Source organism: Miniopterus natalensis, chromosome 14, assembly GCF_054644295.1.
Source record: "Miniopterus natalensis isolate mMinNat1 chromosome 14, mMinNat1.hap1, whole genome shotgun sequence".
NCBI classification, from domain to species: Eukaryota; Metazoa; Chordata; class Mammalia; order Chiroptera; family Miniopteridae; genus Miniopterus; species Miniopterus natalensis.
In genome coordinates this window covers 9,030,515-9,051,299 of record NC_142094.1, presented here as the reverse complement: position 1 = coordinate 9,051,299, position 20,785 = coordinate 9,030,515, and the positions used below count along the sequence as shown (strand labels likewise).

Here is a 20,785-nt window from a genome sequence, read left to right as displayed (position 1 = left end):
TGGCCGTCGGGACCTATCCACCGCGTCCTGCTAAGGTGTCTAGTTCCTCGTTCAGAGGAGCCCCTTCCCACGCACTTCTCACTTCTCACTGGCTCGAGGGGTGGGTTCTAACAGCACGTGTCTTGCAGAATGGTGTGTGTGTGTGTGAGAGAGAGAGAGAGAGAGAGAGGGAGAGAGAGACCACGGGAAGACAGGGAACAGGGGAGAAGGCCCTGGTTGGGTGCCCAGACCACCAGAAGAAAACCCGAAGAGCTACTTCGCCCCTCCCACTGCCCACCTGTCTGCATGTCGGTGACCCCACAGCACGGGGTCCCCGCCTCCGCCCCGGATGCCACATTGCGAGGGAAGGTCAGTTCTGGGTGCGGTGTGGGAGCGCAGCCGCCTGCAGGGCCAAAGGCTAAGATACTCGCTACCAGACTTTCCTCTCAGTTCAAGTGGAAAGGGAAACTTCAGAGGTGTAAAAAATGAAACTATTGGGCTTAATAATTTTTCTTTCTTGACCCCAAATCCCACCACATCCGAAGCGCATTGAAGTTCTTTCCGGAAACGGTCCACGTCCAGACACACCCCGGGGAGCTCGGAGGTCAGGCTGAGCAGCGGCGCGATTTGCAGGGTCAGTTATCTCAGGAAAAGCATTAAGTGAAAGTAAGTCATTTGCAGCCTTGCCCACCACAATTAAGGAAACCATCATCACGTCCGTTTGCAAAGTCCTTTTAAAATCCTACTTTCATTTGTGGGCAAGTGGCTTTATTTGTCCAACAGATCATTTTACCTGCTCCCATTTAATTACTCGCTCACAAGACTTTTCCCACCACCGAACACAACAGCATTTTCAACCCGCACAGCTCTGTGACTTCTCACAGAGTGGTGACTTCCATTCTCAGGTCGCTCTTCTCTTTTCTACAGATTTTCATGGGTCTCTCCAGCCCGCTCCTTTGCTGGCGCCGGCAGCCGGCCTCTCTCGGTCCTCCAGCCCCTTCAGGTTCAGAAGCCCCGATGCATCTGAACCCCCAAGTGTAGGCCTCCTGCCCGAAACAGCTGGTAAAGGCTGTTCATCTCAGGCGGTTCTTTCTCTCTGGCCCACTAACATCGTGTTGGATTCACTAAGAAAATATTCCACATGACGACCTTCTGAATTTCAGATTCTTAAAATTTCCTACAATCTCTGAAAGATCTTTGACTTCAACCCTTTTGCAGACCTTCCCTGGGAATTCTGACTTCTGATTTCTCAGATGTTTTCTTGTTTCCTCAGCTGTGACCCTGGGCTCTGCTGCTCACTTCCCTCCCCTGCGTGTCCGAGCCCCGTCCTCTCTCCACAGCCTCTCCCCAGGCTCGGCTCTCCTGAGTCCTGAGTCTTCCCAGCTGACCGCACACTGACACTTCCACCCCCAGTGCCCTTCACCCAGCAAGCGCTGAACCTGTGCCCCTCACCCACTGAAACTGTGTCCCTCACCCACCAAACATGTGTCCCTCACCCACTAAACACTGAACCTCTGCCCCTCACCCACTGAAACTGTGTCCCTCACCCACCAAACATGTGTCTCTCACCCACTGAACCCTGAACCTGTGCCCTTCACCCACTGAACCTGTGTCCTTCACCCACTGAGCCCTGAACCTGTGCCCTTTACCCACTGAGCCCTGAACCTCTGCCCCTCACCCACTGAGCCCTGAACCTCTGCCCCTCACTCACTGAACCCTGGACCTGTGCTCTTCACCCACTGAACCCTGAACCTGTGCCCTTCACACACTGAACCTGTGCCCCTCACCCACTGAATCTTGCTTTTCACCCACTGAAAGCCGAAGTGCCAAAGCACTGAACCCAAAGGCTCCTGGCCCCATCAGACCTCAGCCTCCACCTGAAAGGGGCAGGAGTTTCTGTGAGGCTCCCAAGTCTCCGGCCTCAGCGAGACCATCACTCAGAAGCAGGAGACAGGCCTACTGTGTGCAGAGAGGAAAGTGGGTAGTAGGGAGATGAAACAAGCCTGGTAATGAGTGAAAATTTTGGAAGCGATGGATAGATATATGGGGATTCGCTTTATTATTTTCTCTACTTCTGTATATGTTTGCATTTTTAAACAATGGTTTTTAAAAGAGATAATGGGTGAAGGGCTCAGAGGGGATGGTCAAAAAATGGTATTTCCCGTGCCAGGGACCTGAGCCAGGACAGCTCTTAACACAGCTGTCATCCAGGTCCTGGTCTCGGCCAGCGTCTCTGCCGGGGACATGCTGCTCGCAGGCCGAGGCGGGAGACATGAGCCTGTGGACGCATTCGGGAAAGTGCCAATGGCCGGTCCAGTCACCCTGCCCACACAGGTGTCCAGGCTCTGAGATCTTCAAGGTCCCCATATGTGGGCACCACTGCTCTTACAGGTGTCTGGGTGGGCAGGGGGCTCGCCCACAGGGTAGCCTTTAGAGGACTCCAGGGGGCCTTGGAGCAAATGCCTAGTGCTTTCGTGTCCTTGCCGAGCAGACAGAGAATTCCAACACAAAGCCTGTTTCCTGTATTTTAGTAACTGCAGCGTGTCACCCTCTAGCTTTGGTGCCTTCCCATCCACGGCGGTTGCTTCTCATAGGGCCCTGGCTTCCCCACACGGGCCATTTCAGCCTCACAAACAGCACTGCAAGCTTGCTCAGCTATCTCCAAAAGCCACGAAACATGCAGGACACAGGGCCCGGCCCTGCTCCACAGGTTGTGCTCCTGATAAGCCCCCCAATTTGCTACAGTGGGGCCTCCAGGCCCCTGCTTGAGACAATGTATAGCTGATCCCAGGAGGAAAGTGGGCTGAAATCTGACTCCCACTTGGCCAGATAAGACATAGGTCAGGCAGCTGAGCCCACCCACGGGCCCCACTGCACCCTACCTTCCTCCTCTGGCTTGTTCCTCCCAGTCTGCAGAGCCAATAGACCATCCAAGTCACACACCCCTGTGCCTGGACACCCCCCTTCCCACGGCTTGCTCCCTTGTCTTGCGCATTCTCAGGCCTGTTCTTTAACTTCCACAGCTGACCACTGCCGCTGCTGCACCATTGTCTTCCCCTGAATGACGCTATAGTCCCCAACCGGCTCTGCCCTCAGGCTCCCCGACCTCTGATCTCGCCTGTAATACAGAACCCCCACCTAGAGGCCACGCTCCCCAACCCCTGACCCCATACCACCTACCATGCCCCCGACCTCCCCTCTGCTCTGCCCAGGCTCAGCAGCCGCTCCTCCTCTCAGCCCCTTCCATCCGGTCCCCATGTCCAGTATACTCATTTCTATTTGCTAATGCTTAAAAAAAATTATATTTTGGAATAAGTTTAGATTTAGAGAAAAGTTCTAAAGATAGTACAGAGAGTTCTTGTCAGCCCCTTACTTGGTTTCCCGGAGGGTAATGTCATTTTGACTGACACCATTGCCAAGGTCTGCTTGTCAAAACTAAGAAAGGCTCAACATTGGTTGGTGATGTTTATCCAACTTGTTTTTAAACAAAAAGTCGGGAACTGAACAGTGAGCGGAGTCACGAGCACTGCTGTGGGGAGGAGTGCCCTCTGCATCTCTCCACACGGCAGGGAAGGAGGTGGCGGCTCCCGGGCACCCTGAGTTGGCCTTTGGTGGCCGAGGGAGCCCAAGATCCCAACCTCTGTCCAACAGGCCGGTGCCACAGCCTGTGCCCTGGTAGAGACCACAGCTTCACAACAGGGTCCCAGGGGGACTGGGAAGGGGTCCCGGGAAGAAAACAAGAAGCAGCATCTATCACACCAGCCTTGCCTCGAGGCCCAGCTGCCAGGGAGGAAACGATTTCTCCTGGAAGTGGAGCGAGGCGGAGGAAGTGGCTCGTGCACAGCACGTCTGGCCCAGGACCAGTTTCTCAGTGCCGCGGCGCTGTCAGCTGCTGACATGATAAGGGATAGCACCAAATGAGTAATGTTTCCTCCAAACCAACTCCTTTAATTACAAGCCTCTTCTTTCCAGAACAGACAGAGGCGGCAGAAACCCCAATTTCATGCACTGTGCCTGAGTAATGTCTCCGTGCTGCTTGTTCCAGATGGCGACCCCCTCGCTGGAGGGACTAATGATATGGGCGTATTTAGGGAAAAACCAATAACGGAGTCTTTAACCTTCAACAACAAAAAGCGTGTTGTACAAAATGTTCCTTGGGATACATTAGAAAATATCAATTACATTGCTCACTGAGGTGTAATCAGCTGTAATAATCAAAATTAATTTTTAAAAATAATTAAACAGACCCCAGGGCAAATAGTTGATGCTCTTACCCTGTGACATCATGGTGTACATATGTACCTGAGAAGTGTGCCTTCTGTCAGCAGCAAAGGCATGGCAAGGATGCGTGACAAGTGCGGGGCCTGGGGCTGGTGAGTGTCACCCCAGCCAAAGGATGGCAGCTCCATGCGGTTCCCTGCACTTCCCTTAAGAACCTCTGAGTAACAGGCACTGTGCCCAGCCAGGCTGAGGTACTGGCATAGGATGCTGCTAAGCAAAGATGCAGTTCACTTTGAAAATTAAAACATAATCCACTTTGTTTCAAAAATAATTTGGCTTTAAAAGCCCACAGGTTATAAGCTGTAGAAAGGATAAACAAATCAGGTTTAAGAATAAACAAAGGGGCTCAGACAGGAAGGAAGAAGCGGGGTGTGTGTGTGTGTGTGCACATGCACATGTGTGTGTGCGTGTACGTCTGTTTTGCAGAAGTTTATCCCACCAGGTATGTGCAGTTTTACAAGAATTGGGCCCTTCTCATCCCCCCAAGCTTCTGAGTGCCCCGATCAAAGAGGAAACTGTCACAGAGACAGAAGTCCCGCTGTTCACGAGCTGCTGTGGAAACATGCAGCTCTTCCCGGGAATGACAGCTGAGGGTGATGTCCCCTTTGGCCGTCCCCTCCACTCCAGTCCAGCCACCGAGCCTTTGCTGCCTCAGGACCCCCAGCACTCGCCTGCCTCGCTGCCCTTCCTGGGGCCTCTCGGCCCGACCGCTCCCTCCCGGACAGTAACGAGGCGGTGTCCGTCCTGTCTCTGCTCCCACGCCTCCCCCAGGGAGGGCAGCTGACCGCCTCATCTGAACAGCCCGGCAACTCTCGTCACCTCTCCCACTTCCCTGCTCTATTTTTCCTCATTGCAATCAGCACCCCCAACATTTATGAATTTATTTATCTGTTTACTGTCGACCTTCAGCCCCTAAAAAGCAGCCGCCACTAAAGCAGAGGCAAAGTTAGTTTCTCTCTTCTGTAACATCAGTGCTGAGAGAGGATACAGAGTCAGCACTTAAGGAATACTTGTTGAGTAAATGAATGAATGAGCCCTCAGCTGATGTAGAAACATCTTCAACAGCCTTCACAAAAGGACAAAGCCATTTCAAATATCCTTTTTGCAGACCTCTCAGTGAGTGAAGAGAACAGTGCCAGGCCATTTGTGCACCTTCCCGGCCCCAAACACTGCAGCCTATTCCAGCTTCTCTCAGATGAACTGGTTTCTCAACCCATCTCCCCAGGACTCAGAGGCAGCTGAGAGGAGCCAATGACAGTGGCCTGGGAGGGAGCGTGGCACTGGCAAGAGGCAGCTTCAATAGCCTGCAAGGGTCCCCATAAAATGCATGCCCATGCCCAGCATCCCAGCCATCCCACCCCTGGTTCCAAGCCAGACAGGCCTGACTTGGGCAAGGAGTAGGAGCTCCAGGGTAGAGTTGAGGGGAGAGGGGATGGATCCCTCCTGCCACACAGGCACTGGCCCAGAGCAAGTGCCCAGGCACAAGCAGGGAAGCTCAGCCTCCAGGGCTCTGTGCAGCGAAGCCCGGTGTGGAATGCTTTTGCCTCAGTGGAGAAAGCTGTACAGGAAAGTGGAATTTTGTAAACTGTCTTCTCTTCCTAAGCACTTGCAGTTTCCAAGAGTTCCCTCACATTCTGGCATAAACAGAGCCCATTCTTGTTGTGTGTCCAGGAACCAAGGCTCTGAGAGGTAACGAAATGGCCTGAGGTCATGCCGGGCAGCACCTGCACTCTGCAGCCTCCTGGCTGTGAAGCCCCTGACTTTTGTTTAGATTCAGTTTCCACATCTATATAATGGAGCTTATAACAGCTGCAAGATGCAGCTGATAGAAAATCTAAGTAAGTTATTCACTCACTCAGTCGGCCAGAAAGTTTGTCATCAAACTTACTGAGCAGTGTCTTTCACAAGCCAAAGAGCTCGGACACAGACCAGCCTAGTTCTGACACCAGGAGGCCCGCAGCCCCCAAGCTCATTTCCCGGCTTCCCTTCTGTGTTCAGGCTCCTTCTCCCTGTGTCCCGAAGCCTCTTGTTTTGGAAGCCTCTTATTTCAGAAGCCTCTTGTTTCGGATGCTTAGAACAAGGAAACTTTCCTCTCTTATCCCCAGAATCTGATGACAGTGCCTCTCCCCATTAGTCACTGACCCCAGTGGGCACATGGGGACAGCAGGGCCCAGACTCTAAGCAGGTGGGATTTGGAGTCAAGCTCACTTTCCAAAGTTAAATAGGCAGAGAGCTCAAATTGTGTGATGTGTCTATCACCCATCTATCCTTCCTCTCTGCGGAGCTCTTTCCCACAGGCGCCCACGGTTATTTGTCCCATTGTGGAGGTGAAGAGAGAGACTCAGAGAAGTTAAGGAATTGCCCACAGTCTCCCGACCCTGAGGCCATGTCCATTCAATAATCAGCCTGCCTCTGAAGATCGGTCAGTGACCCCAGAGTTAGAATATGTGACAGATTGTGTTTTCCAAGAAGAGCCTGCACGCTTCTGCAGCACTCTGCCTCACCAGGAGTAGCGCACATCCTGCCCTTGACCCTGGTAGAGCTCTGTGCCTCTCTCAGCCAAAGGAACCCCGCAGAGTGAGGCATAGCTTCCGAAGAGAGGTCATGGGTCATAGAAGGCTCTCTCTCTCTCTCTCTCCTTCTCCTTCCTATGAAAATTAGTCCTTGAGGCTCAGCACCAGGCTGTAAGGAAGTCCAGGACACTTACACAGGTGTCCCGACCAAGTCGCCGTTAAGGTATCAGATTAAAGTCAGCAGCACCCACCAGATGAGTGAGTACAAGCCCTCCAATGACTCTAGAAAAGGCGCAGGCATCTCGGAGTAGAGACAACCCCCAAACCCACTATGCTCCAAATTACAAAAAATTCGTTGTTGGAGCCACTGAGTCTTAGGATCATTTGTTAAGCAGCTTTAGAGTAATGAATTAGAAACCCCAAAGTCTCAGTTAGAAGCTCAGTTAGTCAAGAGCTTCTAACACCACATCTCCCAGTAACAGCACCAACATTTCTGGCCCCCTCTGCTGAGCCCACACACCCAGCTCCTATGAGCTATGGCCTAGTGCTCTGAGTACATCCGACTCAAAAGGAGGGTGGGTCAAGGATCTGTTTGATTTTAGTGTTGCGAGGAACACCTGCTCAAGGGAAGCCCATATTGTCTTGCAGTTAAAGCTATCCTAAGGCCTCGCTCCCTGGCCTGGGAAGCCACATGCATACCCTTCAAAGCTCAGAAGAACAAGGAATTAGATGTATCTAGTGACAAAGAGAGAGGGGACGTGACTCATGGCATTTGAAGAAAATGCCTGATGCTTCTCCAAGGACAAGGGGTCTAGGCTCACCTCTGTCTTGCACTCGGGGTCCTTGGTCTGCCGCCCAGGGATCAGCTTCATGGCTGAGGACAAGCTTTCACTCCACGAAGTGACTTTGCTGTGGTGTCCGACATTCGAACGACTGGCCAGAGATTTTTTCTCAGATGCTGGGGACAGGGAAGCAAAGGCTGTCAGGAGGAATTGAGAGGAGAACACACACTCTTTCTACAGCTGGCTGGGCTTTCCAATGGCCAGCCAGGGGCTTGTGCCCAGCATGCCTGCCTCCAGTAAGGGAAACAGCCCAGGCTTCACGCTCATGGGGCCGTCTTCTGGCGAAGAAATGCAAGATGGGTTTCTGGCTCTCCCGACCCGGCTTAGACCTGGCTCCACAGCTCACTGACTTTGGGCAAGTTAGTTAAAGTCCCTAAGCCTCAGTGTTCTCATCCTGTAGTGTCATGGAGAGTAAATAAGATTATTTAAAACAGGCCATGAAATATAGAAAGTTTGCAAAATATGGTTGCTGGCTAAAAGAGAGCCATTTGTTAGCTGTAAGGTCCATCTCACCGATTAGTCCACTCCGTGTACATGGGCACACATGTCCTGTTTAGGTGAACTTTTCTCTGAAATGCAATCTGACACTTTAACCTCAAATGGCACATGTGTGTAGATACATACTTGCCAAGGCTAATTTGGGAAGCCAATGACAAAGGGGTGCTGGACCACTGAGTAGTCTGGGACAATATGCATGGAATAGCCAGCTCTTAGATGACTGTGAACTTGGTGATGCTAGAAGACTTGAAACACGAATATGAGCTATAATTTGACAGCAATAACCTCTTCAAAAACAAAATTAAAACATCATCCCCACAGCTGCACTGACTAATATGGGGGTAAAATGTTGAGTCATTGATAGAATGCAAGGGACACTAATATCTTTGGGATGAAGACTTGCACTTGGAACATGAAGAAACTGGGGCTCCTGGTCACTGCATAACTTGGTAGGTGAGCACCAGGGCAGGACCGAGGCTCCATGCGGCAGAGCCGAGGATGAGCTCTGACATGGTGGCCCTTCATTCTCAGAGGTTTCTAGGGTCCACGTGCTCGGCTGGCACCTCTGGCCTTCCTGTCACCTAAGATGCAAAGCAGCATCTATTCTCTGTGAGCAAAGGTTCATGAGGTTTCAGTGATGTAAGTCCCACCCAGAGGAACAAGGGAGAAGGTCTGGTGAAGAGGCTTCGGGCCCGAGGGGAACCCTGGGAAGGCCCCGGAGCCAAGCGGACAGACCTAAGTAATGCTGCCAGGCCTTAAGCATCAACTCCTCCCACAGCGGGGTGACCTCTTCCATCTTCACTTCTCTCTCCGCAGGTTTCACGGAGAGATCAATCTTGAAAGTGTCCTCCAGTTCCTGCCGCCTCTGTGCCACGAGCTGCTGCCAGAGGGTGTGCACGGCCTTCTGGACGCTGTGCTGGGCTGTGGGAAGAGCAGGGCGTCACCAGCCAGCCGGGGCTCCGAGCCGAGCACTGAGCGCCGGGGGCAGCGCCTGGCTGCTTTCATCTGCGTCCTTTCTGGACGTCACCCTAGCTCTGCAGTCTGCCCACGTCTATGAGACCTGGCTTTTCCCTGCTTCTAATTCCCCACCACCAAGTCCTACCGGCCCCTCACGTCCAGAGCTGGGAATCATGATGGATGAGTTTAGGGAACTTCTTCCTCTCACCTCCCAATTCTGTTAGGTACCAAACAGAGGGATACCTGTGGGAGCTCTATGTAACCAATAGCTTCCCCCTGAAAGCTCCTTCCAACCTATCTTTTCTATTAGCCCCTCAGGGGAATGGATGCCAAAACTAAGACTGTTCCCATGGGACCAGGACCCAAGCCAGTCCTATTCCCTGGCACTGGCTCAAGCTTCCCACCAGCCACCCCTCTCTGTGCCCTGTATTTGTCCATACATAGACAAATCTACCAAGCCACTCTGCCTGCTAAACCCCACGACTATAATCCCATGACAGTGCCTAAATGCCCTCTGAGCTTCCCACTGGGTGCCCCTCTGGCACCAGCCTCTACAGTTTGTGTTTTCAGTCTATGGGGATGAACATTGCTCAGTCCACTCTACCAACCAAGTCCCCAAATGCAAATGTGCATGTTGTAATTAGCACTGTAAGAGTAAAATGTCAATTCACAAGATTTTTGAGCACTGGCTTTGGGTACCTATCTGACCAGAAAATATTACAAAATATCACATGTAAGTGGCAGCAAAGCAGAGTGGTGGAGGAAGGCCTGCTGAGGCCTCCAGGACTGAAAAGGATCATCTCTCAAACATGTGGAACTAAATGCTATTTATTCTTTTACAACCTGTCATTCCCTTTAACTTGACTTGATATTAGCAAATCCAAAAATGACCTCCATTAAGCTAAATATTTCATAAAAAATGAGTTTATTTACTCTGTTCCCATTTTCTAGTGAAGAAAGCTGAGGAGACAGCTAATATGATGGCTTAAACTGGGATGCATGCCAGTTGCTATATCTAGTGTTTCAAAAGACAATTCGAGATCAACCGAGATGTGAGATCAACTGACAATGAGGCACTCTCGTTCTTAGTCTAACCAAGTCCCACAGAGCTCTCTCCATCCATCCATCCATCCATCCATCCATCCATCCATCCATCCATCCATCCATCCATCCATCCCATTCCATTTTTAACATGCAAAACTCACTCCAGTTTCATCCCCTATCAGGTTACCTGGCCGTGCTACTACATCATTCTGGGACTTTCTAGGGCTTCTTCCGGCCTTTGAGTATCTCCTTAGTAGTGTGCAAGTCCTCATCTTGGGAAAGATGTGCTGAGGAATCCCAGGCATCATCACTGCCCACCTCCCCCCAGGGAGACAGCACATGAAACGTACCATCACTCAGACTTGGCAAGTCGTCCGCTCTCTTTTCTCTCACTTCTTCATTTGAGGTAAGAAACACTTGATGATAAGGAGTCATTCTGGGCTTGGGTTCCAATCCGAATCCTTCTGGATAACTAACAGATGAGAGATTTTTCACTATAAAATCCGGTTTCCTTGGGGTTAGGCCATTGATTTTTATTACAAGTAATCATCCTCCAAACACAGTACATATCAATATGGAAACAGAATCTAATCAAGTTCAAGCAAACAGCTTAGGACAGTTTCCATGACAGATATCATACAACAGCATTCCGGAGAATAGGAAAAACACCAATTTTTTGTTCTTGCCTTATTAAAGCCACCCCATGCTCCCAGCAGAGCCCCCTGAACCCTCTCTTGTTTCCCCATCACTAGAATTGGTCATTTCTTTTTGCAGATACCCAAAGCACTGAATTCTGCCTTTGTCTGGCTCTGACCTCATCCTGCTGGGAATGGGGCCAGGGCCAGCACCACGGGCCTGTGACCTGTGCAGTGTGATATGATCCACACTCAGAAAGGACCCATGCTTGGACTCCCCTGTTACCATCCTGAAGTTCATAGTAATTTTTAAACAAGGGGCCCTCATTTGCACTTCTCCGGGACCCTGCACGTCCCAGAGTTGGTTCTAAGTGGGATGTAGTGGTTTACATACTAGGATCCCATGAACCGTGTGCTCCAGGGCCCCTGCTCATGGTAATATCCATGTTCCCTCTTCTTCAGGCCCCTCAGCCCACCAAGCAGAATATATACTCAGTACATGTTTGCAGATTGAACCGAAAACGACAAACAAGAAAATGAAAAAAATACAGCATATGACAATGTCCATTCTTGAAATTTTTAGAATGAAAATCCCTTTGGATTTTGGAATCCATTTTGCTAAACAGAGGGACCTGATGAGGGTGGAACTCCAAGCACGGAGACCAGCTGGCATTTTCTCCGTCACCTATGCCTTCAGTGTGGGCAGGACCCGATTCTTAAAGTACAGAAAAGAAAGACCTCCCATTAAATCCAGACACTGAAAGCGGGTTCTTTTATTTCAAACAAATGAAAAGGCAGGTGTCTCCTCCAGGCCAGGAGGTATGACTATCTCCCAGTGCTTCCCAGAGAGTAACTGTTCTTTAATGTTCAATAGTCGTCTCAACAGGATTTGGGGAATTTTTTCCCCCAGTAAGCAAATATAATTTGTACTGTGATAAAAACAATCCAGAACAAGAGTAAAATGTAATATCGCATGGTCCTCTCTTCCTCCAGACTCAGCATGGCTCCGTGGACAGTGTGACACCAGGCACTGGTGACACCCGATGTACACAGACTGCCACACACAGAGAGAAACACATGCGCAGAGAAATTGAACATGCTTTCCAAGTTGGGACTCCAAGAAAAGGGTTTAAATGAGATTACGTTTTTGTTATTAGTACTTCTTACACCAGCGTACTTACAGATGTTATTTTATATCATGACATATATAGACATATATATATAGACATATATATATGTCTATATATTTGTTTCTGTAAGCAAAATTATTCCTGGTTTGCATAATACAATTTATTTTACATGTTTTTCCATTCTATGGCTGTATTGATCAAATGTCAATATTTCTGAAATTGCCTGCATCATAAAATCAAAGTGCATATTTAATGTTGGAGTTTTCCACCCCCAAAATTAAATCCATGAAGAATCTTACAACCTGAGAATTGTGGAAATAGGGTAAATAATTATTTTAGGATGATTCTAGATGCTCAGTCATATGGACAGGTTTGAGGAAGACCTGCCATATCATCAAACGCTGTACTTAATTTGCACGTCCAGTAAACACAGGGTTCTGTCACTTATATTGACCTCACTCTGGTGTCCCTCTGGAGGTTTCTTTTCTGCACTGACCACCGGTAGCACAAAACCAGATGCGTGGGCAGCTCTTACCTCCTGTCACTGAGCAGGAACAGACAGTGCATGAGGCACAGCAGGAAGCTGGAGTTGGAGTTGTAGGTGGCAAAGACAATGTCCCAGTGCTCCTGTAGGAAGTCCAGGATGCTGAGGAGGCTGAGGCACTCGGACAGGGACTGCTGGGGCTTGGAGAGGCAGAAAAGTATGGCTTTATTTAAGCTGCTGTATAAAGCGCTGATGACATTGTCCCTTTGTGAGGAGGCATTCTCGATGACCTGTGTCATAAAACAAACACACACGCAGACAGACTTATGAGCACATTACGATTTTAGGTACTGGCCCAGTTAACTGTGAAAACAATACAATCTCAGTCTTTTCTGTATTTCAAAAATTGGCGTGACCTAAAGTTTAAATAGGACACTTTTCTCTATCTCTGAGCTTCCGTTTAAGTGAATGATAAATAAAGGCAATTAAAGTTGTTGGATTTACCAAAAATTGGTGTAAAACATTTTAAATTTTACCACAGTCATATTATGGAAAATAGACAGGGGGCCAGAGTTTTCTGAGATATAGGTAAGACGGTGGACCTTCAGTGTATAAGGACATATTATTAATATTGTCTAATTTAAAAAGTTACTAACTGTATTAGTATCACGTATAGAGTGTTCACAGTATTCCAGGTATCATGCTAAGCATTTTTGCATGGAAGTCCATACATTGCCCTGTTTAAGCCTCCCGACAGCATGATGCAGTCGGTGCTGAGCTTATTCTACTCCACTTTTTTTTATTATTATGCTTTGTAATCCTCACTCGAGGGTATATTTTTATTGATTTTATTTTAGAAAGAGAGGAAGGAGGGGGGAGGGGGAGAGTGGGGGAGAGGGGAAGAGAGGGGGAGAGAGAAATGGAGGGAGAGAGGGAGAGAGGGAGAGGGAGAGAGGGGGAGAGGGGCAGAGGGGGAGGGGGGAGAGGGGGAGGGGGAGAGGGGGAGAGGGAAAGAGAGGCGGAGAGAGAGATGGAGGGAGAGACAGAGGGAGAGGGGGAGAGGGAAAGATGGAGGGAGAGAGAGAGAGGGAGAGGGAAAGAGAGGGAGAGGGGGAGAGGGGAAGAGAGGGAGAGGGGGAGAGAGAGATGGGGGGGGGAGAGAACATCAAACAGCTGCCTCCCACCCGCACCCTGACCAGGGATGGAACCCGCAACCTTTCGGTGTGCAGGACAATGCTCCAACCACCTGAGCCACCAGGCCAGAGCAGATCATCCCACTTTAGAGATAAGGAGACTGAGGGTAAAGAGGCTAACTGGTCAGCAAGGGTGGAACCCACACCAGGCCCCTGGGCCATGCTCTTAACCACTGTATCATCTAAAGGAGACGAGTCTAGAGAAGTTCAGCACATGAAGCTCTGATGGGGAAGGCAGAAGGTCCTGATTTGTAGCCTTAACACTAATCAGCCCAGCCATTTATTTGGCTTCGTCAAAAAAATCCATAGAACAAAAATTACGTGCAACATTTTCCAGTCTATTAGAAAGGTCCTTTATTAGTTATAGATTGTGCTCTTGGAATTTTATGGGTACTACAAGTATTTAGCCTAATGAAGTTAGTTCCATTTAAATCTGCTGTAATTTGGGATTCATGCTTTTATCATAGTCTCCTCCTGCTCCTCAGATCGGTCATGTCTTTCAAACTGAGGTTAAGAGTCCATGAGGGTCACAGCAGGACATAAGGGTGCAAACGAGAGTCCTTGGGCCTGGCCCTGCAGGCACCCTCTTCAGTATTAGCTCTGAGTATTTGCTCGGACCGCTTAATGCTTGTGTCTCCTCCCAAACTTCATATGTTGAAACTGCTTCCCAGTGCGATGGTGTTAGGAGGTGGGGTCTTTGGGAAGTGATTAGCCATGAGGGTAGAGACCTCAGGATGGGATTCCTACAGGGACAGGGAGAGGCCAGGGAGAGACTTTCCCCCTCCCTCCATCATATGAGGGCACAATAAGATGGCCACGTGCACCAGGAAGAGGGCCCTCGGCAGACACCAGATCTGCTGCACCTTGATCTTGGACTTCTCAGCCTCTAGCACCGTGAGGAAGCGCCGTTTGCCGTCGAGCCACCTAGCCTGTGGGAGGGTTGCAGCAGCCGAATGAAGCCGGAAGCTCAGCAGCTCCTTTCGTTCTCAACACAGCTTCCCAAGAATCTGATTTTAACCTTCTCAGAGCTGACAAGAGAGAGTTCTCTTTGGAGTTTTTCTTGAAAAAGGCTCTGAATACATTCTTTTCAGGCTGGCCTGGAGCTGCGTATCAGCCAGGCTGACTGCCACCCTAGGAGCTGTCCTGGAGTCTACAGGTAACCCCACAGGCAGAGGGGCGCTTGGAGTGCCGATGTCACTAGCCCTGTGAGGCATGAAGAAGGACAGTGGCTCTCCTGGGTTCTGCTGCAGAGGACAGGCCAAGAGCTGCTGGCAGGAGGTGCTGGAGGCAGAGCTCAGCTGAGTAAGGGAAAGTGCTTTCTGACAATCGCAGGTGTCCCACCGGCTGGGGCCACCTTGTACCAGAGCGAGCTCCTCGCGCAGGGGGGTTCAAGGAAAGAGCGAATGGCCAGTTGACAGAAAGGTTTCCGGAATGAAATGGGAGAGAGCGACCAAAAAATAGTGCAACTCTCGGATTTTGAGATGGTACAAGTCTGTGTGTGTACAATAGAGAATCTGCACACATGTACACACACTTACACTGACAGTGTATCTACAGGCGTGTATTTGTATGTATGGGGGGGGTGGGTCTATCTGGAGAGAGCACATGGAAGAGCAATAGGCCTGGGTAAAAATAGACTTGGGCCTCGATTTCAGGAAGGCCCAAAGACGACAAATGGAGGTGAGCACTAAAGAAGAAAACGAAATAGGTCTTTTGGAGATAAAGGCATTTTGGGCCCTTTCTCTGTTGATGAAGACTAGCAATTAAGATGAAACCAACAATCACAATAAAAACCCAAAGGAGGTGTGTAGAGTCTGGAAGGGGACAGAACTCAGATGCCGCTGGCACAGGGGACCACGGTTCCTGACCACTGAGATGGATCTCAGGTGGCCTGAGGTGAGAGCCTGCAGGGCCCTCAACAGCCACCAGGTATTGCCTGGGCACAAAGGTGCCCCTCCTTCCTCCCACCCATCCCAGATCCTCCTCCGGGAAGGGCAGCAGGCCCCTGTGGACCCCCTGTGAGCAGCATGTCGGCCAGCAGTTTCCATGCCTCCATGCGCAGCCCTGGGTTCTTACCAGCACGATGTGCTCTGTGATGAAGAGCAGGATGTGTCTGGGGTCTGCTGAGAACATCCCACTGTACAGCTTCTCTACCAGCTTCTGGGTGAAGTAGGAGATATTCGTGAGTGAAGGAGCAGCAGCAGCTTCTGCATTTGGCTGAGGCTCTTTACTACCTAAGGTGGGGTGAGGAGACAGGCTGAGTTTGAGAAATAATCAGTCTGAATGCCTTCTTTCCACAATAGCCTCTAATCCCTCTTGGTAACCAACTACATCCCACTCACCTCCGTATACCCCCTTGTAGCCCTCTGTATACCCCAGCGCTCTGAAGATGGGGTCTTACACACAGGTGTCCAATGAGGACTCATTTATTCAAAATAAATTGGCCTTGAACTATCTAGTCAGTGATATGAACCAAGTGGAGAGGAAGCAAGTGCGGGGTCATTTGGAAGGAGGGTGGAGGGAAATTTAGGCATCAGGCAACAGGAAGACTGTGGTGGTGACCTCGGGCCCTACCGCTATGTCGGGCAGGGGATAAAGCTCTCCTGCGGATCCTTTATCCTTGCCGCAAACACGACGTGGACGCTGCGATCCCAGCTAACCCTAATAACAGCCCTCGGAGTCATCCAGGATTGTTGACTCACTCACAGGCTCAGGCACCTGTCCAGAGCCACACCACGTGCAGTGACAGAGCCAAGATCAAAACTGGGACTCCCAAGCTCACACTTTCCACCCCTCTACTCCACCACACTTCAGATACTCCCCAAGAAAAACCAGTATGTCAGGTTCCTGTGTTGTGGGGCAAGGAGGAGTCCATAAGATGGGCTAGGTCACTAAGGATTTCATGGCTCAGAAACCACAGGAAGGACTTGGTTTGATCTCGCTGGGGAGGTAAGGCTTCCCGGGAACTAAGTCTTCTGAATGGAGCATCAATCTGAAGTTCTTAGGGGCAATGGCAGCGTCTCCATTGGGTTCATTTGTTTGGGAAATATTTGCTGTGCCCAGGCTTAGCTGCAGAGGATAAGATGCTGAGCAGGAGTGCTGAATTCCAGCTGGCACCTCGGCTTCCCTGGGGGAAAGAGGGCCCAATTCCACTGGAAGTGGAGAACCGGGCTAGCTCACAGGGCGGAAGGACTTTCTGTCTCCAAGCGGCCCAGTGACGGCAGAGGTGTCATGGGGAGAAGCAAGCACGCCCTCCCGGGGCCTGCAGGCAGGGCCTGTGAGCTCTTACTGCAGATTTGCAGAGAGCACCTTCCTGTGGTTCCTAGCGCGTCCTGTAGCACGAGGACCAGGCCTCCTCCAGGAGCCTGGGGTCAGCAGTGGGAGGAACATGCTGGCTTTCCTGCTCAGCTGTCAGCAGCTTCCTGTCATAGCAGTGAGGAGCAAGTCACCCCACTCACCTCTGAGCATCGACGTGTCACCTCCACTCGTTACGTGAAATATTTCCATGGTGGAGAGCAAGACCTCAGACTGGAAGTCTCGCTTCTGTTGGCTGGTGGCATTGTCTGGAGAAGCCTGGAATCACACCCGGAACTCAGACAATAGCCACATAGTCACCATGGCCACTCAGTGCCCACCAGGTCCCCTTGCTTGGCCTGGATGCTAATACCATAACTGCTGGAATTGTGGGCTGCCAACAGCTCACAACTACCCCTTCTCCAAGGCATTGCCTCCTGCTGACCAAGTCTCATCCAGGAGGTGATGCCTACTTCCTGGGGTGAGAAGGCAAGTTGGGGTGGTCCACAGACAATGACCACCTGGCAGATGCCTCAAGGTGGGGCCAACTCTGGGGTGCAGATAGCACACCAGCGCTCCCCTTGCAACCAGGCTGTGGCTGAGACCATTTCCTGGCTAGCTTCCCCCTCGGCCTCCTTGCATCTCTTCTCAAACTCCCCTAAGAGCACAGCCCCTAATAAGTTACCTCTACACAATCCCTGTGTCAGGCTCTGCTTCTAGAAACCTGGCTAAGACCTGCCCTCCATCTGTTCCCTCGCTGCTGGTATGCCCCTGCTCTGCCAGGACCTGCAGTTCCTGGAGTGCTCCCCCCCACCACATCACTGAAGTCCCAGGAGACCAGCCCTTGGGTCTCCCTGCACAGAGCCACCCTCGCGGTGCCAGTGCCCTCCCACAGCACGCGCCCCATCAGGCTCCTGTGCACTCACCTCCAGCAGCACCTCCAGAGGCAGCCACTGCTTGGGGCTGGAAGCTGCAAGCAAGAGCTCCCTCAAGAGCAGCTTCATGAACGCCCTTAGCTGTTTCCGTGTGGGATGTGACTTGGCAGGTGCCTGTAGTCCCTCCACAATGCTGTTGTCTTCAGCCTCGGCCCCAGGACCACTGACATTCTGGGAGGACTCAGCCGTGACCCCCTCAAAGACAGGAGAACCCAGTGTGAGTGGCCCACAATGCGTCAAAGTGCTGTCCTACCTTCCTCTGAGGTACGTGGGTGAGATTCCGATCAAACCCCCCAGCATGTAAGGAAATTGAGGATCCGCAAAAGTAAGTGACTTGCCCAGAATCTCGTAGCTCATAGGGTGCCTGCTCTGGTCCCTGAACCCAAGAGAGCAGAAGTGGTGGGGAGAAGCTGAGCATGGAGCAGGAGTGGCCTGCAGGGCTCAGCAGAGAGGCCTGGAATGTGTCCTGGGCAAGTTGTCTCCTCCTTAGAGCCACAGTCCTCAGCAGGCAAATGGAGATACTAAAAGGACGTCACAGATGTGTGAGCTCAAATGAAAGAATGGTTCATGCCACTGTGCCTGATCCTGGCACATGGCCACAGAGCTGGTTCTCACCTCTGGAGGCCCTCATATCTCCTGCCCACCAGGCTTTGTAATGGTGACAGGTAGGACCCTACTGTGGAAAGAGGCCGTAGGGCTTCAGCAGGTCCTGGCCTTGAAGTCCCTGAAGTACCTCGGCCTTCTCAGTCCCATTAACACAGGGAGATAATGAGACGGGTGTCATTAACCCAGCTACGCCCAGAAATACAGAGATGCTAGGAGGCCGAATGACATGCCCAAGGATACACGGCCAGGGACGCCTAGCTCCCAGTCGGTGACATTCCATGAGCATTCATCTGTTGGCCCCTCCCTTTGCTCATTCATAAAATTAATGCGACCATTCTTAATTAAGCCATAAAATGGATTTTAATGGTGCCTAGGGAGGTGGCAGCTGCATTAATTAGCTCTGTGTGGTCTCAACTGGAAATATACCGTATAAATCCATAGCAAGCCAAAGCCTTTGGCCACCAACTTTCTGTAGAAAGAGGACCGGTCATGTTTTCTATGCAATAAAGGCCTTTTGGAGCCAACTTGGAATTGGGACAGGCAAGGGGGTGTGGGCTAAGTGTTTAGGAACTGGAGCTGGGCCCCATGTCAGGGAGTCAGGGCCTGGCTCATCAGAGCTCGGCTGGGGAGGTGACTTTGAGCAGATCCTCCCCCAGGCAGGAGCCATTGGGTGCTGGGAGGGAAAGCTGTGGGTCAGAGTGTGCCCCAGGTGCTGGCGGGCAGCCAGCTGGAACCCGACTCAGCAGACGGTGAGCCCCGCGCACTGTGCGGCGGCTGGGGCAGGGACCTAGGCTGGAAGCGTGAGGATTCCAGGGCTCTGGATGCCTCTAGGGGCTCGTGTGGGGGATGGTGAGGGTCAGCCTGTGGGGCTGTCCTGCCTCCCTGCCTGGCCTCCGTGTGTGCGTGGTGTCCTCTCCCCCACCCCCTCCAGGGTGTATTTTGCTCTACTCTTACTTTTCTAGTATGTTAGTTAGTTGATATTAACCCAACAAACCATTTCATCTTTTTGCAAATCTAGTCTTTATATTTAGTCCCTTTATTAAAACAAATTGCTCCTGAATTTTATTTGGACATTTGATTTGATTTTAAACTGATGGTGATGGAAAGGGCATGGCTCTCCGGTGAGAGTGTTGGGGGTAGAGAAGGGGCTATGGGGAGAGTTAAATCTTGGCTCTGTTACTTACTAATCACAAAACTGCGGTGTATTTCACTCCCTCAACCGTTTTGTAGGCTAGGTCCTAAGGCCCCCACTACACCCACAGGACACTGGCCAGCTCGTGTCACTGCTGTGACTCTCCCTTCCCGATTAGCACACACCACTTGTGCAGGGTGCCAACGGGGTCATGTGACCCCCACGCTCAGGACCATTGCAGACGCTCAGTAGATGGGGGCTGTCGCTGTGAATACACTTCGGGAACAGATCAGCTAAAAGAGCTCCTCTGCTCACTCATTTGGTCAGCACATAACTACAGAGCAAGTAGACGCTGTGCCCTGTGCTTGGCCTGGCGTCTGAGCCCCTCCCTGCCATTCCTTGCCTGTAGCATGCTCCTGCAGCTGCCACGACAGATTGGCAGACAGGTGTCCCTAGCGCACATCTCCTGTCCTGGTCCCAGCTTCCTACACCACCAAGGGCGGGTGACAAGCAGGTTTCTGCCCTTCGCACCTGTCTTCCCCTGCTCCACTTGGCTCCCAGACTCTCTCAGCCCAGAGCCCCCTTGGCCTGCGGGGACCAGCTCTCCATCTCAAACTCACTCACATCTCTTCCCGCAGCCCCTTCTCTGCCCCCACACTCACACCTCGTCCCTAAGACAGCCAGTCCCTCAGCACCCTCGGCCACCCTCTGACTTCAAGGAGTCCCGAGCTGTGGCCTGCAGACTGGGGGAGGGTCCTGAGAATAAAAAGCAGAGGACAGTCCTCCCGTCCCCCACTCCCACCCGCCTCAGCCTGGAAGGGTCTTCCACATAGCACTGTACTTGATCTGCCATCGAACTACTGAAATTCCTAACAACTCGAAGAAATTACTGAATTTGAGTTGAAAATGACCTCAAGCTGCATCTCAGCTGAGAAGGAAAAATTACCCAGATTGTTTACTTGCTGTGTCAGCCACAGTGCCTTAAGTGTATTTCATTTGGGGTGGGGAGGAATTTAGCCCTTTGCTCCTGAAGGATGGCACCACTGGCCCCTGCTTTCACTGGGGCAGGGCAGTGGGTGTCCTACCTTGTGGGTTCCCAGGGGGAAGGTGATGGCAGCCAAGGTCTGCAGGAACTCAGGGGCACGCCAGGCCGGGTCCTGGGGGTAGGTGCTATGCACCAGGCTGAGGAACTGAAGCACGCTGGCCGGGAAAGTCTGTTCCCAGGCCTCGTCTCCATAACCTATTGGGGGCTGAGAGTGCAC

The 20,785-nt window shown here is 51.3% G+C and overlaps 1 protein-coding gene across 2 annotated transcripts in view; it reads right to left on the bottom strand.

Annotated features, from left to right (window-relative positions):
• The window catches only part of WDFY4 (WDFY family member 4), a 240,722-nt gene that overhangs the window by 116,418 nt on the left and 103,519 nt on the right, over positions 1 to 20,785 (bottom strand). For both annotated transcript variants that reach the window (XM_087824106.1, XM_087824105.1), the window contains 8 exons: positions 20,609 to 20,773; positions 17,777 to 17,980; positions 17,015 to 17,129; positions 15,633 to 15,790; positions 12,415 to 12,653; positions 10,465 to 10,586; positions 8,849 to 9,034; positions 7,595 to 7,731 (listed from right to left, as the gene is read on the bottom strand). In XM_087824106.1, the coding sequence (XP_087680232.1) occupies positions 7,595 to 7,731; positions 8,849 to 9,034; positions 10,465 to 10,586; positions 12,415 to 12,653; positions 15,633 to 15,790; positions 17,015 to 17,129; positions 17,777 to 17,980; positions 20,609 to 20,773 (1,326 nt within the window). The remainder of the gene's footprint in view (positions 1 to 7,594; positions 7,732 to 8,848; positions 9,035 to 10,464; positions 10,587 to 12,414; positions 12,654 to 15,632; positions 15,791 to 17,014; positions 17,130 to 17,776; positions 17,981 to 20,608; positions 20,774 to 20,785) is intronic.